At 46.3% G+C, this 15,134-nt stretch overlaps 2 protein-coding genes across 3 annotated transcripts in view; one reads left to right on the top strand and one right to left on the bottom strand.

Moving 5' to 3' along the window:
* The window catches only part of Adam12 (ADAM metallopeptidase domain 12), a 337,673-nt gene extending 327,809 nt beyond the window's left edge, over nt 1-9,864 (top strand). The window contains exons 22-23 of the mRNA XM_021167906.2: nt 3,265-3,395; nt 5,576-9,864. Of these exons, the coding sequence (XP_021023565.1) occupies nt 3,265-3,395; nt 5,576-5,630 (186 nt within the window). The 3' untranslated portion in view covers nt 5,631-9,864. The remainder of the gene's footprint in view (nt 1-3,264; nt 3,396-5,575) is intronic.
* Nucleotides 9,865-12,148: 2,284 nt separating this feature from the next.
* Nucleotides 12,149-15,134, bottom strand: part of Fank1 (fibronectin type III and ankyrin repeat domains 1) — a 108,116-nt gene continuing 105,130 nt past the window's right edge. Inside the window, exons 8-11 of one of the 2 annotated variants that reach the window (XM_021166203.1) lie at nt 13,654-13,797; nt 13,348-13,425; nt 13,209-13,253; nt 12,149-13,094 (exon numbers count right to left, since the gene is read on the bottom strand). In XM_021166203.1, coding sequence (XP_021021862.1) covers nt 13,032-13,094; nt 13,209-13,253; nt 13,348-13,425; nt 13,654-13,797 — 330 coding nt within the window. In that variant the 3' untranslated portion in view covers nt 12,149-13,031. Of the gene's footprint in view, nt 13,095-13,208; nt 13,274-13,347; nt 13,426-13,653; nt 13,798-15,134 lie in introns of both variants that reach the window. The other variant, XM_021166205.2, reaches the window with a different exon arrangement.

Below are 15,134 nucleotides of genomic sequence, written 5' to 3'. Positions count from 1 at the left end.
TGGATGGATCTGGAGGATATCATCCTGAGTGAGGTAACCCAATTGCAAAAGAACACACATGATATGCACTCACTGATAAGTGGATATTAGACCAGAAACTTAGAATACCCAAGATACAATTTGCAAAACACATGAAACTCAAGGAGAAGGAAGACCAAAGTGGGGATACTTCGTTCCTTCTTTGAATGGGGAACAAAATACCCATGGAAGGAGTTACAAAGTTCGGAGCTAAGACGGAAGGAAGGACCATCCAGAGAGTGCTCCACCTGGAGATCTATCCCATAAACAACCACCAAACTAAGACACTGTTGCATATGCTGACAGGACCCTGATATGGCTGTCTCTTGTGAGGCTATGCCAGTGCTGGCAAATACAGAAATGGATGTTCACAGTCATCTATTGGATAGAACACAGGGTCCCTAAAGAAGGAGCTAGAGAAAGTAACCAAGGAGCTAAAGGGCTCTGCAACCCTATAGGAGGAACAATATGAACTAACCAGTACTCCCCAGAGCTTGTGTCTCTAGTTGAATATGTAGCAGAGTTTGGCCTCGTTGGCCATCAATGAGAGAAGAGGCCCTTGGTCTTGCGAAGATTATATGCCCCAGTACAGGGGAATACCAGGGCCAGGAAGCAGGAGAGGGTGGGTTGGGGAACATGGTGGTGGGAGGGTATAGGGGACTTTTGGGATAGTATTTGAAATGTAAATGAAGAAAATATCTAATAAAAAAACTGAGGTTTAGAAAAAAATAAAATGGAAATTTGATCCTCCTATAAATAAATAAATAAATAAATGCAGACTAAAGAAAAACATGCCAATAGAAGCTCCTTTGTTAGCTCCTACAGAGGAGGCTACATTTTGCCAAAGCCACACCTCATATGCAACCACCTATTCCATGTCCTGACCATGGTAGCAGAGGACAGACGTAACAGAGGACAGACGAGAGGATGTTCGCTGTTCTCAGGGCTTGAGTACTTCCATCAGCATCTTGGATGTTTGGAGATTTATCACTGGGGTGAGAATGCCATTTGTCCCCAAAGCTGAGAGCCATCTGAGAGAACATGATGAACAGGAATATCTCAGGCAAACCATAATTATCTTCTATGTTCCAGGATAAATCCAGATGCATTAAGACAGACTGTGTCATATACCTTGCCTTTTCGTCTGCACAGCAATAAAACCCTGGTGTTATCTTTACTGCAGGAACTGGATACTTAGTCATATTTAACAGCAAAGTTAGTATTGCTTTGTGAGGAACAATTACATAAGCTGAATCTCCACGTGCTGAGTGTGTGCTTTCATTTTTACATTACACATGGATAGTGTGCTCGTAGTTTTTTTGTTCTATGATGAGAAATGGCACTTGATTTGTGTATGACCTTCATTACCCAGGGCTCCTTGTCAATCAGAGCTAGCAACTCTTATTCATGGCGACTGCATGCCAGGCCCTGGGCAAGAGCTTTTCTGTGTCAGTCCTCGTACCACCCCTGGTGGGGGTTGCAGGGTTGAGGAGGCCTGTTATCATCTCTGTACATGCTCACAAGCTCAAAAGCTCAAGGCCTGAGTGTGTATCGGCTGGTGTGGTCTTTATTCCTACCTAAGGTGTTTGTCTATATTCTAGAGACTTCTTGTGTTTCCTTTGATGAAATCTGAGCTGAGCTGATCTGATCTGATCTGAGGCAGACATGTCACCTGTCTGTCTGACCCCTGTCCAATGTCACCTGTCTCTCTGTGCCCTGTCCAGTGGCTCTCTCTCTCTCTCTCTCTCTCTCTCTCTGAGCCCAATCTGTCTGTTGTTCATTCTTGGTACATCTCCCATGTAGCTGTGGTTTAATCGACTTCAGTAGTGGCCCCTTAGCCTTGCAGGGAGCTGACAGACGGTGAATCTGGTGTTGCAACCTCTAAGCTGCACTCTGTGGCTCAGGAGACATGATCTTAGTACAAGCACTGTGAAAACATCACGAGGGTTTGGAGTGACATTTGAGTGTTACTGGACATGTGGTCTGCCTAGTCCTAAGACAGTGCAGGTCTTGTGTGACTCTTCAGATGTGTTTTGCGGTATGATCCCAATGGCTGACACTACAGGTGTGCCTCACCCTGCCTGGTCATGAACGTGCATCAGCTCACTTAATTACTAGGACACACCACCCTGTGCTGTGGGAGGGTTTAACTCTGTCCTCGGAGTCCTTTCCCTGCGGTGTTGAGGCCACGAGTGGAAAGCAACGTGCTGACCAGACCTGTCATGGGCCCCAGGACAGTATGTACAATACTTACAGACTGGTGCTCTCCGGGGACAGCTAGGAAGGTACCCCACGAGGGCTTGGGGTTTCTCATATTTCCGTTAAGCATTCAAAGCTGACACATGAGTAACTGCTGGTATAGTTATTATCTGTGCTGGTAATGGCTTATGTGCTCTTTTATTTATGATAGCTTACTCCATTTTCCAGACAGGTAGACTTGTGTGAGTCCCAGATCAGTGGCCTTTGGATGTAACTCAATGTAGAATACCCCCCAAATTCTCACTCTGCCCCTGTGGCCAGTGGCCACTACATCACTCGTAATATCCTCACAGATCTTTACCTGTCCTGTGAGCCACTGCATGGTTCCTTCCCACAAATTCTAACAAGTGTTCTGGTAGAAAAGCTACAGCATGTTCTGCAAAGCAATCCAACTCTCTCTCTCTTTTCAGATCTTTAAACCAAGAGGAGGGCAGCTGTCTTGTGGGTCCTATGCATCCACAGTTGTACCAGTATTTAGAAACTGGAAATTTAAGCCGGGCATTGGTGGCACATGCCTTTAATCCCAGCACTCAGGAGGCAGAGGCAGGTGGATTTCTGAGTTCAAGGCCAGCCTGGTCTACAGAGTGAGTGCCAGGACAGCCAGGGTTACACAGAAAAACCCTGTCTCAAAAAAACAAAAGCCAAACCAAACCAAAACAAAACAAAACACAAATAATAAAAGAGACTGGAAATGTTCTGAAGCCATGGGTAGATTTATATCCACCCCATATGGACACTGGGAGAGAACCAGATTGTCCACTGTACCCTTAAGACCTGTGGGGTCAGATGACCCACATTTGAATGTACCTATGTGATTCTTTTCAGTGTTACAGAGAAGTTTCCAAGAATGCTAAAGATGGGCCCTACCTTATACTGTAGGCAGGTTATATACCCAAGATGAAACCAGGGTTGTATATGGCATGCACTGCCTTCCAGAAGTCTTCTGGACACCGAGCTGAGTCACATGTGACCTATTGTCTGTTGCAGGACATCCGAAAACCCAGTCCTCCTCAGAAGCCTCTGCCTGCTGATCCACTGAGCAGGACTTCTAGGCTCACTAGTGCCTTGGTGAGGACCCCAGGGCAGCAGGAACCTGGGCACCGCCCAGCCCCCATCAGGTGGGTATCATCTAATGGTATAGGGTAGCTAGACTAACTATACTGGTTATCAGGTGTTGAGCCATGCTTCCTACCTGCCCTGACATGAGAATGATGGGAGATGAGTGTAGAAATAACCAGGAAGCCTTCACTGCAAACTATAGTTGTGCAATGGCTCACTTACCAAGATCATAGCAGGATGATGACGACCCAGGAAAGCTGCTGACAAGGGTCCAGCCTGGTCTCCAACAGGCACTAAACAAAATATTGTATCTGTTTGAAGGTTGGACCTCTACCACCCTCACCAAGACCTTCTCTGCCTAGTCCATGCCTGGGACACTAGTTCACGGTGGGAGATTATAGAGAAACAAGGGCTAAGCAGCTGCTCAGTAGCTTGAGCCCCAGGGGCTTCTCTACAGCTGAGTAACCCGTGCAGGCTATCTCCAGCTGCAAGTATCTCCACCCTCTCCCACAGGGGATGAGGCAGATGCAGTCCAAACTCGACTTACATGGGGAGAGGTTACCCACAGCTATAACTGAAGCTGGCTCGTGCCTTTGCAACTTTGCCAACGTTAAACATTAAAGCACGTCAAGTTGCATTTTAGAAAAGGGTAATAAGGACTCAAAACACTGCTCCGAGATACTTGCTGCTGAGGTTTCCCGCATCAGGTATCTCTGTAGTGGAAACCATGGCATGCTGGGTGCTCACCCATCTCCCACATTTGCTGGTGTAGCTGGGAGTGTTGACAACATGGAAATCAGTCAAGGCTGCAGCTCAACCTCTTTCTTAGTGAAATTATTCCCTTGTGGGCTTTTTGTTGTTTTGCTGTCCTCCGTTCTTAGGTTAGAACATACTGGACAAGTGCTGCACACCCCGAGCCTGGGTCTCCCTAGTAGCCCAGGCTGACCTGAACCTCCTGATCTCCCCTCTCCTTTGCATTGAGATCATAGGTGTGAGACACTGTACCTGGGTCACAGACTGTTTAACCCACAGCCTACCTGCCTGACTTACGTGCCCTTTAGCAGGCTGTGAGCTCTTTGAGCACCAGAGAACCAAAGGTACTGACAGTTGGCCAGAAGACATGCTCAGTAACTCCTCTCTCTGCAGGGGAAGGCACATGTCAGTGAGTCATGATGGCTCGTGGGAAGAATGTTGGCCTAGGAAAGAAATGACTACCTCATAAATCTCAGAGATAATGCTGGTCAAAGGGTTAGGAGAACAGTCTAGTTCACCGCTGTAGAAATGCAGGAAAATATTTTGCATAGCATCTCAGTTACTTTTGATATTCTACTAGATTAAAATACCACATGGACGTAATGGGGCAGGCAGGGGAGCACTCCTTTTCATAATGCCCCCAAGTGGCACCCTGTCTTAACCTCTGCTGATGTCAGCCTGGCTCCCCATCTCTCGAGCTGTGCAGTGTGATCCTGTAGCCACTAGGCATGTCGGAGTTGGTTAAAAATAAAATAGAAATATACAAAAGTGTGAATAAACTCCCACCAGGTTTTGAACACTTGACTCGGCCCCTGTTGATGCCCTCAGCACTTTATGCAGATTGTATACCTAGATGCTGAAAAGGGCTAAGTGAAATTTAGTGATAAAACTGAGTTCACCTATATCATGTGGCTGTGAGAAACACAGAATCTGAGACTGGAGAGATGGCTCAGCGCCTAGGAGCACCTGCTTGCTCTTCTAGAGGGACCAGAGTTCAGTGTCCAGCACTCACCTTGGGTCACTCACAAACTATCTGTAACTCTGGCTCCAGAGGGGTCAGAAACGCCCACTTCTGGCCCCCACTGGCATCTGCACTCATGTACAGAGACATCCTGATAAATAAATCTAAAAACTTAGAACTACCTGAGCTATCATATCCATTTTTTTATGTTGAATGGTGCTGTTCTAGAATCAACTCATGGATGGGAGGCATAGTTCCAGAGACGGGTAGTAGTATTGTGGGAGGTCACTGGGAGCTCTGCAGCCAGGTCCTTCATAAGATCAGCATCCCCACCCCACCCCCACCCCAGAAGCTAACCTGGCCTCCAATCTCAGGTGGGGATCTGTGGGCTCTAAGCTGGGAGACACACCAGTGTGCAAGAGCAGCCTTCTTGCAAGGTCAGGCCTTGGAACTTGTCTACAGAATGGCTTCTGAAGTCTAACTGCGATTTTGTTTTCCCCTCTCTGGCTTGCTCTCTCCATCCAGACCTGCCCCTAAGCATCAAGTACCCAGACCCTCCCACAATGCCTATATCAAGTGAGAAGCCAGCCCAGACCGGTCCTCAACAGTGAAGACAGAAGTTTGCACTATCTTCAACTCCATTGGAGTTGTTGTTGTACCAACTTTCAGAGTTTCTCAAGTGTTTAAAACACCATTCTCTCCAGACCCTGGAGCCACTGCCGTCGGTGCTGTGCTGTGGTGCTTTGTGTACTTGCTCAGGAACTTGTAAGTTATTAATTTATGCAGAGTGTCTATTACTGCGCAGGGCGCCGTAGCAGGCATTTGTACCATCACGGGGCTTTTCTACAGAAGGAAGGCTCCTCGTGCTTTTGTTTTTCTGGAGGACTTGAAATCCCCTGCTTGATGGGACCTAAGATGAGATGTTTACTTTCTATTCAAGGCCTTATCGGAAAACAGCTCCCCACCTTCCCAAGGCTGTTATGGTACCAGACGCACAGCTCAGGACACCCCAGGGAGAACCTGGCATGGGTTTTCTTTGTTTGCTTTCATTTTATCTTTTATATTTTGGTATCCCTAACTTGGGTTGTAGCCAGGGCCTTCAGGAAGGTCTTGGGCCACTGCATGCTAATGGCCTTCAGGTCCTGCACCCTGAAGCTCTCAGACAACAAGTAGGATCTGCTCTCTAGCCAGCAGCTTTGGAGAGAACCTGGGGTACTGAAAAGAAGGTTTGGGGTGTGGTTATACCAGGATGGAGACTGGAATCCTAATCTGGGCAAACATCTGACCTTGAGCTGAGCAGCTATGAGCACCTCTAGGAAGCAAGGATGGCGGCTGAGGTGCTGCACAAGGCTCTGCTTTGAGAGCTGGCAGGGGCTTCTCTCTGGCTGCCCTTTGCAGAGAGCTGGCTGGCATGGCATGTGGTTTACATTGGGAACAGTGGTGTTTCTACAAGAAAGCCACTGCCTGGGCACTGCAGACCTCTGTCTCCTGCCCATTTAGAGCTAAGCAAATTACCACATTGTCTTCTCGACTGTAATACAATGACCCTGTGTTCTGACAGATAGAGGAGGCTTTCTATGGAACCATAACTATTTTCAGATGTGAACTAGTAACCAGATCTAGTCGATCAACCCTGGAGATAGAAATCTCCTTTTTACTGCAAGGCTCAACTTATTAAGAATTAGGCAGAGTCCATATGCTTGCAAAAGCTATAGCCACGTGGAAAACTCTTCTCGTGGCACCGCCTAAGCCTGGTGTCCTTAGTAGTAGTAGCCATTGGACAAAGCACCCAACGTTACCTGTGTGTTCTCTTCAAGGCGTCCTAATTTCTTCAGCATAGAGACGCAGTCTTTCTCACATTCTGAACGTACCTAGTAATGAATAAGACAGCAAGGCAATCAGTTTCCTAACACTGAGCTGCTCACGAAAGGCAAACTCAGCCAGGCCACTCTTTACCTCTGCTCTTTCAGTGTGTGACTGGGAAGCTACCTTCAGAAGCAGATCTTCAAGATGCCTCAACCCAATGGCATGAAAGATATATATTTAAAAAATAATGATGTAAGGCAAAATGCCAGAGGCCTTCCCTGCCTCCAGATGGGGTGTAGGATGACTAGCTCTCACGACAGAAGGTGACTGACAGCAGTCCTCCACCTCATCTGACTGCTTTAGGATCAAGGCTTCTTTGGAAGGGTAACTAACGTCAATGGCTGGCCTGTGCCTTGAAGCAGAAGGGAAAATACAGATAAGGAATTTGGTTTGCTTTCTAGAATCCAGAACTGTATCCAGCATTGGGAAGCATGGTCTTCATGACTGGGTAAATAAATCCACGTCACAGGTGCATAAAAGAATAACTCTTATGACATGCCTCTTTTTGTGGCACAGAGACAATATTGCTGCCACAGAGATGCATAAAAAATTTGTAACTGATATGGCATTGGGTAGTTGTATTAAGGCCAAACATCCACAACTGTAAAGGCTTACAGAATTGTGTGTGCGTTGTCTTGTGAGACACACAAAGCCTCAGCTGAAGCGTGTGAGCCCCTCCTCCAGGTGGGAGTGATGGGGAGGCTAGGAACACACAAAGACAACAGAAGAGCTTTGGTTTGGGGGGACCAGAGAGAGTGTGGTTTAGAGGAAGTTGGAGCTGTGATCTTCTGCCATCTCCCCAGTGTCCACTAAGGATGCCAATGGTGCCTTACCAGCTGTGCAGTGCTGGCTGCTTGCTTTTACAGAGCCATGCATTCATTTCTGAATAGGAACATATTTAATCCTGCTATTCCCTTACAGGACAGACAGTGTTACTGAAGGAATTCCTCTAAGATAGAGTAGTTGTCAATTCAAGCATATTTAGCAGTAACTTCAATTTTAACAAAATTGGGAACCAATAGCCAGCATGAGGATTCTTTGACAGAGGGTAGTTTCTCTCTCCCTTTCTCCATCCTTCAAATGACAGACGTCAGAACTAATACAGTTCATTTGCAGTCCATCTCATGCTTATACATACTAGATGTATGACTAAAGTTGGTTGAGTCATGGGAGACCATCCCTGAGAAAGTCCAGTCGGTCAAGAGCCTAGCCAGGAGGCGTGGCTGGACGTTCTCCTTTTGTTCCTGCACTGAGGAATGGTTATAGGTTATGTGACCCCACTTCACAGGCAAGTGGGAGGCGAACCTTGCAGGCATGACCCTTAAAAGCTGCTCTCAGACCTACAATAGTCCTGAGTCTGTTTTCCCAGCACACAGAGAGCAACAATGCAGTTTTCCATTTCAAAATATGCTCGCCGAGTTTGCGCTCTGTGTGAGTGTTTCCAGGTTACACACATGGGATGACATCACAGAAACCACACAAGCAACAAATTAAATTCTACGGGAAGAAATCCTCCTGACTGGTCTCCGAGGAGACATTTTTATGCCTTCTTAACTTTATTAGGAACTCTCAGGCTGAAGCTATGGGTCATTGTTCTCCAACAAATCAATACAAGCCATCAATGCACTCTCGAAGAACTGCCAAACCCTGATCTGTGTGAATGTTCTTAGGAGCCTGTGATCCCCATGGTGCTACAAAGGGGCTGGAGCTGGGCCAACAAGAAGGCCTAAGAATCCTCCTGCCTCTCAGCAGATGTTTACTGAGCACTCTGAGCCAGAAGCACCCCGACAACCGGGAGGACGATGGCTGGGCAGTAGGGCACGCAGCCACTTGCAGCTCTTTCCTCTGAGGCCCGCTTCATGTTTTAATTCCCTTCTGTCAGGCCCCAGTCAGAGGACACTGTCTACAGGTCCTCCCTCTCAGTTTTCAGATGGCCTAAGCCATACACCAATGGCCCAGACTAAGAAACGCCAATACTCCCAGCAGTCCCAAGAACTGGTTTTTGAGCACTATGACAAGTAGAAGAGGATATCACAGAGGCCATGTTTTTTCTTTTCTTTCCACTCATACTGGAAACTAGGCCCTCTACACTCCTAGTTCCTTTGCACAACTCGGCAGTGGCTCCATTACCCCAAGGACACAGAAAAACACAGGTACCGATTTGCCTTCCTCTCCTGCCAATCACAAGTGCCTTACTCTGACCAGACCCATGACAAAACCTCTGTCATCCTAGAGAGCCAACTCTCTACCTTTGTTACTACTTCAAGCCAATGTGGTAACTGCTAACCTTCAAGGCTCACCTCGACAGTATAGTCCAACCTTCACCAGGACCACAGCACAGAGCAACCTCCAGCACACACACACACCTTGAATCTATCCCACAGCATAGCAACCACAGTGACCTCCCTCCCACTGCCTTGTTCTAATTACAAGGTGAAGATGGCCATAGAAAATCAAGTTAGCACTAATTACAAAATGCTTTTGATGCAACCTGAATTTCCCAATGGCACCTATTGCTTTGAAACTCTGATGAGTTAAGTAATGCTCTGGGAGTTGTGAGCCCCATGCTCAGATCCACTGGGCAGGGGGGACTCCTTGCAGGAGGCATGGGCACACATATGAATGTACCATTTCCATGCCTTTTGTGGAGAACAGACGTATAAACATAAATACTTTCATTCGCACACACACACACATACACACACATGCTTACATTAGGAGTAGTAATAAGTTTATTATCAAAACACTGCAAGCTTTTCTCCTATAAGAGAAACTAGGAAGGGAAAATGTTGAGTGTGGAATTGTTAGGATGCCCAGTATGGACAGAGATCACCAGGAGGCCCCACACTCAGGAATCATTTTCAACCTGGGAAACAATTCGGCCCCTGCAAGTTGAAAGCCCCACCTCCTGCCTACCTTTCTATACCATACATCATGTTCTGCGCGATCTGAAATTCTCCAAGAAAGTAACATTTTTTTTGTTTTTGTTTTTTTTTTTTTTTTTTTTTTTTGGTTTTTCGAGACAGGGTTTTTCTGTATAGCCCTGGCTGTCCTGGAACTCACTTTGTAGACCAGGCTGGCCTCGAACTCAGAAATCCGCCTGCCTCTGCCTCCCGAGTGCTGGGATTAAAGGCGTGCGCCACCACGCCCGGCTGAAAGTAACATTTTAGCCCTTCATTTAGCACCTTGAAATTGAGATAGAGCCGATGTCATGTGACTTTCTTTATAATCAGATCATATGCTGGTTTGTGCTCACTGGCCTGCGTGCTAGTACGTCAGAAGGCAGTGATCAGAGAGCACACAAATCTCATGAGACTAGGAACACAATTAACAGTCCTCCCATCAGGGCAACTTGGTAGTGGTTGGGATAGCCAGTCATCTGAATATTTGTGGCAACAAACAACACAACCCGAGCTGGCCACAGACTGCTTAGCTCTGTTCTGACTAATAGTCCATCTCAGTTAACCGGCACAGCCATTCTGCAGGGCTTCGTCCCCGGATAGCGCTTTGGTTAGCTTGTTTTCATGTTTGTATGTTACATGCTGTTATTTTTGTACGCATTTCTCATATGGGGGATCTACAGGTAAACACAGCCTCCGAGTTCAGTAGAAAATGTCATTGTTAAGAGTATTATATCCAATAAACAGTAAACAGATAAAGTTTGGGTGTGTTCTCCAGAATGTTATTGATACAAAATTAAGGGGAAAGTCTTGTGCTCATTCACTTACAAGAGTAAAGGCATCTTGGAGTATTGCACAGGCAACTGAAGAGAAGTGTTGAGAGGCCAAGGTGTGTGTGCTGTCGATCCTGGGGACAGAGCGGGAAGAAAACCAGTCAGTACACAGCACTGGTGAGACAGTGGAGGAACCTGATGCCATTTTGAACAATGTGAATTCATAACCTAGCAGAATAATTTTAAAATTCATATCATTTATAGAAAAGTTCAAAAAGTAGTCAACACTATCAGATTCACAGCAAAGAAAATCTAAATGTAACGTTTTAAAGATAGCATCCAGCTTCGTTAAACTGCAGGAAAAAAAGAATATATACATGTATATACATATATATTCAAAATTACAGCAAAAAAGAAATCTTTGCCCTTACCATTTAACCCAAAACGGAGCATGTAGGTTTTGTGATGTCACTGGGTGGCTGACAAATTGAATTGACACAAGGCAAACAGGTATTCCAAATGCATGCAATCTGACCTCTGCCCTACTGCCTCCAAGGATCAAAGAATGATCATTTTAAAAAATGTGTGCCCTAGAGATATAGCAACTCTCCAGCCACCTAGAGAACAGCAACTATAAACTCTGGAAATGATGTATACTGTGGGCTGTTTATCAACCTCCCAGAATTAGAAGCATTTACCTGTTATCCTTGTTCAAATCCATCCCTCTGCCCTGTCTCTGACATCCAGTTCAGAGGGTCTGAAGGTGACCCCACTGCGTCTGTGAACTCAAAAGGTTCAGAAAAAAAAAAAAAAAACCCTTATGATACTAGAACAAAAGCAGTCCCTGGAGCAGGGAAAGGAGGGAATTCAGAGGCTCAAATATACAAATTACCAAATGAAAGGGTGATAATAAGTGATCTCAATATCTATAAAAGGAAAACAAAAAACTTGCATAAAAAATAAATTTGTAAAAAATAAAGCACGCAATTTAATGAGTTCAAAAAACAGAAGCATGAGTTACTGGGGGTAGGGAGAGAGTGAACAGGCTATAAATTGCCTTCTAATCGTTAGACAAATGGGACAGGAAATACATGTAGCCTTTGAGCTTGAAGACCCAAGGCAGTAGACAGTGTTACCAAGCTTTATGCTGACGAGCAGGATCTGAGGGACCCTCCTTGCATACAGGGGCTGGTGGGTACCATCTGCACCAGGCCCAGAGAAGATGGTGAGGTGGATGCTGATCACGAACAGAGCACGAGAGGATTAGCCCCTATAGGAAAGGTGACATGCTCACACGACATCCACAGACAGGATGAGATACACCCACAGTTCAAGTCCCCGGGGGTGGGGGGGTTGTGAAGCCTGCAGGGCAGAGCTGGAAACCGACCACATCTGAGTCAGTGTGTGGCTGTTTTCTCTGCGGCTTCCCCAGTGCTGAACCTTGGTTACCTTTTCAGGGGCCTTCCCTAGTTTGGTTTTTGTGATTTTGTTTTTTGTTTTTTGGTTTTTTTGTTTGTTTGTTTGTTTGTTTGTTTTAAATAAGAGTCCACTCCTGTGAGGGTTTTTCTAGCTGCTTTATTAGAAGGCTAAATTAACCAGTTTGTCCCTGGAGACACAAGATGCACATGTTTCTGCTAATGTTTAAGCTTGGTCCAGCTAAAACTTCCCACATTTCTATCTTTGGGCTCTTAACTGACAGTCTTGGTGTCTTAACCCCTTTTTGTCTACAACCTATACGATTTGCCTCAAAAATCATATCTGCTCTCAATGTAACACACTAATCACTGGGGAGGCTGTCCAGGGCCTGGGTCCTCTCACCACAGAGGTGAGCATGTGCAGACACATGAACCGATGGACCTGCCCTCCCAGCACTGGCCTTCAACTAAACACTGCAAACAGAACAGCGCCAGCCTACAGATATGTATTCTAGGCTTTGATGTGAGGCCAAGAGCCTAAGAGGAAACTCCTGGGTGCTTAGGAGGAGCCCCCGCCGCAGGAGGCAACAGCAGCCTGGCCTGCAGTGGGGTGGGAGAGATAATAAGAAACACATGAGTAGAAGGTGCCAGGAGGCCTGGAGCATCTCGAGGACAGCTAAGGGGAAGGGGGGACAGGGGTGGGGACCCATGCGCTCTCATTTATGTAACACCAATGCATAAGTATTTGGTTTTGTGTCTAACTGCAAAAGGCACAGGGCAAGAAAACATTCCTGTTCTATGGAGGCCCAGTGATGAGACCACATATGAACATGCTTAAGTAAAAAGATGTATTTCAATGTGGGAAGAGATGCCCATTACATAAAAGTTACTGTGAGTCTTCAACTAAATAAATAAACATCTCGTCCTCAGAGATGCTGCGCGTCACGTGTTCAGCCCGGTGGTCACAGTTTGCTGTTCTCTCAGGTCGGTCTCTCAGATGAGTTCTCTCAGATGAGTAGCACTCTGCTCAGTGGACAGAGGACTTCCTTGGCATCTTTTTTTTCTTTTCTTCCAGTAAGGAAAGTACATTCTAGGAAAAAAAAAAAATGAAACAAACAGGTAGATGTCCTTCAGGGTCTGGCAGGTTCTAGGAGTCTGAAAGAACTACAAAATCAGTTTTAATAGGCAGGAGGGAAGGCCTCACCTGTCTGTCAAAAACTCTGGCCATTTCTAGGACACCTTTGCCAAACTGGAAGGAAACACAACTTCCTTAATTTGATCACGGATTAGAGTGTGAAATTCTCATACATGCTTTCCTCTCAAAGGACCCCAGAGAATGTTACCTCATTTTTCACAGTTGCATCTGCCCCTTTATCAAGAAGTAGCTGAACGAGCTGTTCGTGGTTATTTAAGACAGCGACCTAGAAACAGAAGTGTTGATGTGAGAAACACTCGCCTCCAGCCTTGTTCCCCTCCAGCGAGTTCAAGGCGGCCAGCATGGGCAACATGATACACCCCATTTCAAACATATGGAGACTGTAATGACCTCCTCCACTTATTAATGGCTAGGACATACTACATAAGCAACCCCAGGGCTCAGATACAAGCTGCTCAATTCTCAAGCCTGAGACCCGGGGAGAACGGTGTACCATGAGAGGCGTCTTTCCATCTTTGTCCTTGATGTTCACGTCAGCCCCAGCCTCGATGAGGAGTGAGGCCACCTTCTGGCTTCCTGTCACAGCGGAGACTCTCATGAGTGGCGTCCATCCTGAACCAGTGTCTACAACATCTACCTATGTTGCCAAAGAGACACCTACCTCAGTCCAACCACTTTCCTGTGGCATTGCTGGGCAGACATAGAGAGGTGTGCACTTCTCTAGACTCCCTCATTTCCTAGACGTGTGGTGAATGAGCTGAATTCATGTCCATGTTCAGGGCGGGGATTGCTGAGTCTCCCAGGAGGTCCCCTGAGAGATCCCACTGCTCGATGCCATACTCATCTGCTAAATGGAAAAGCTAAAAATGGGATGGGGAGGGGCAGGAAGGAACCAACACCTCCTCCTCGTGGTGTCCCTGCTCTCCCCTGCTCTCCTTAGCTGTAGTGCTTAAACTCTTCTAAAGATTTACTTTGATTTTGTACGTGTGCGCCATGTGCATGCAGTGTCCACAGTGGCCAGGAGAGGGTATCACAACCCCTGGAGCTGAGTTACAGATGGTTGTGAGCCACCATGTGGGTGCTAGGAATCAAACCCATGTCCTCTGGAAAAGCAGCCAAATGCTCTTAACCTCTGAGACATCTCTCAAGTCTCTGACTATAATTTTAAATGTTTACTTTCTTTTCTTTTTCTTTTTTTCTTTTCCTTAATTTGAAATGGGCCTTTGCTGTGCAGAGCAGGCAGCCTCAAAGTCACAGAAATCTACCTGCCTTTCTACGGCTGGGATTGAAGGCATGAGCCACCACACCTGGCTCAGTGCTGATACTTTTCTTCATTTGCTGTATCTTTCACAGTGCTTTAAATCTTGCCTGGAACAAGGTCATGATGACAAGAGTATACTTGTCTTTATACTGCACAAGGTTTGCATCTCAGGCAGGGAGGCCAGAGCTATCACAAACTAACTAAGGGCATTGATGCCCAGCGCTATCTCCAAAACATAGTGTGCCCAGTTGTCAGATAGCCAACGCCCAAAACCTGGTTTATAACCAACTCTTTCAATTTCTTCTTCCAAAAGAAAAAGTGTGGAATAAAAAGACATAACTGGCACCAAATTATAGGGTATCCCTAACCAAACCAAGAAGAGTAAGGATGGATCTGAGAGTGTGTGGAATGTGGGGGTATGCACATTCCGAGAGAGAGAGAGAGACAGACAGACAGACAGAGAGAGAGAGAGAGAGAGAGCGCACAAGCTACAGAATGCATTCCTCAAAGATGTAACAACAATCATCCATGGCCGCCATGAGAATCAGAACGAATAACCAAGGCGCTGGCGGGAGGCTGCGGTGTTCTCGATGTTCAGATGTATGCGGGAGGCTGGGGGGTTCTCCATGTTCAGATGTATGTGGGAGGCTGGGGGGTTCTCCATGTTCAGATGTATGCAGGAGGCTGGGGGGTTCTCCATGTTCAGATGTATG

This window comes from Mus caroli, chromosome 7 (assembly GCF_900094665.2).
Source record: "Mus caroli chromosome 7, CAROLI_EIJ_v1.1, whole genome shotgun sequence".
NCBI classification, from domain to species: Eukaryota; Metazoa; Chordata; class Mammalia; order Rodentia; family Muridae; genus Mus; species Mus caroli.
This window is presented reverse-complemented; position numbering and strand designations above follow the sequence as displayed.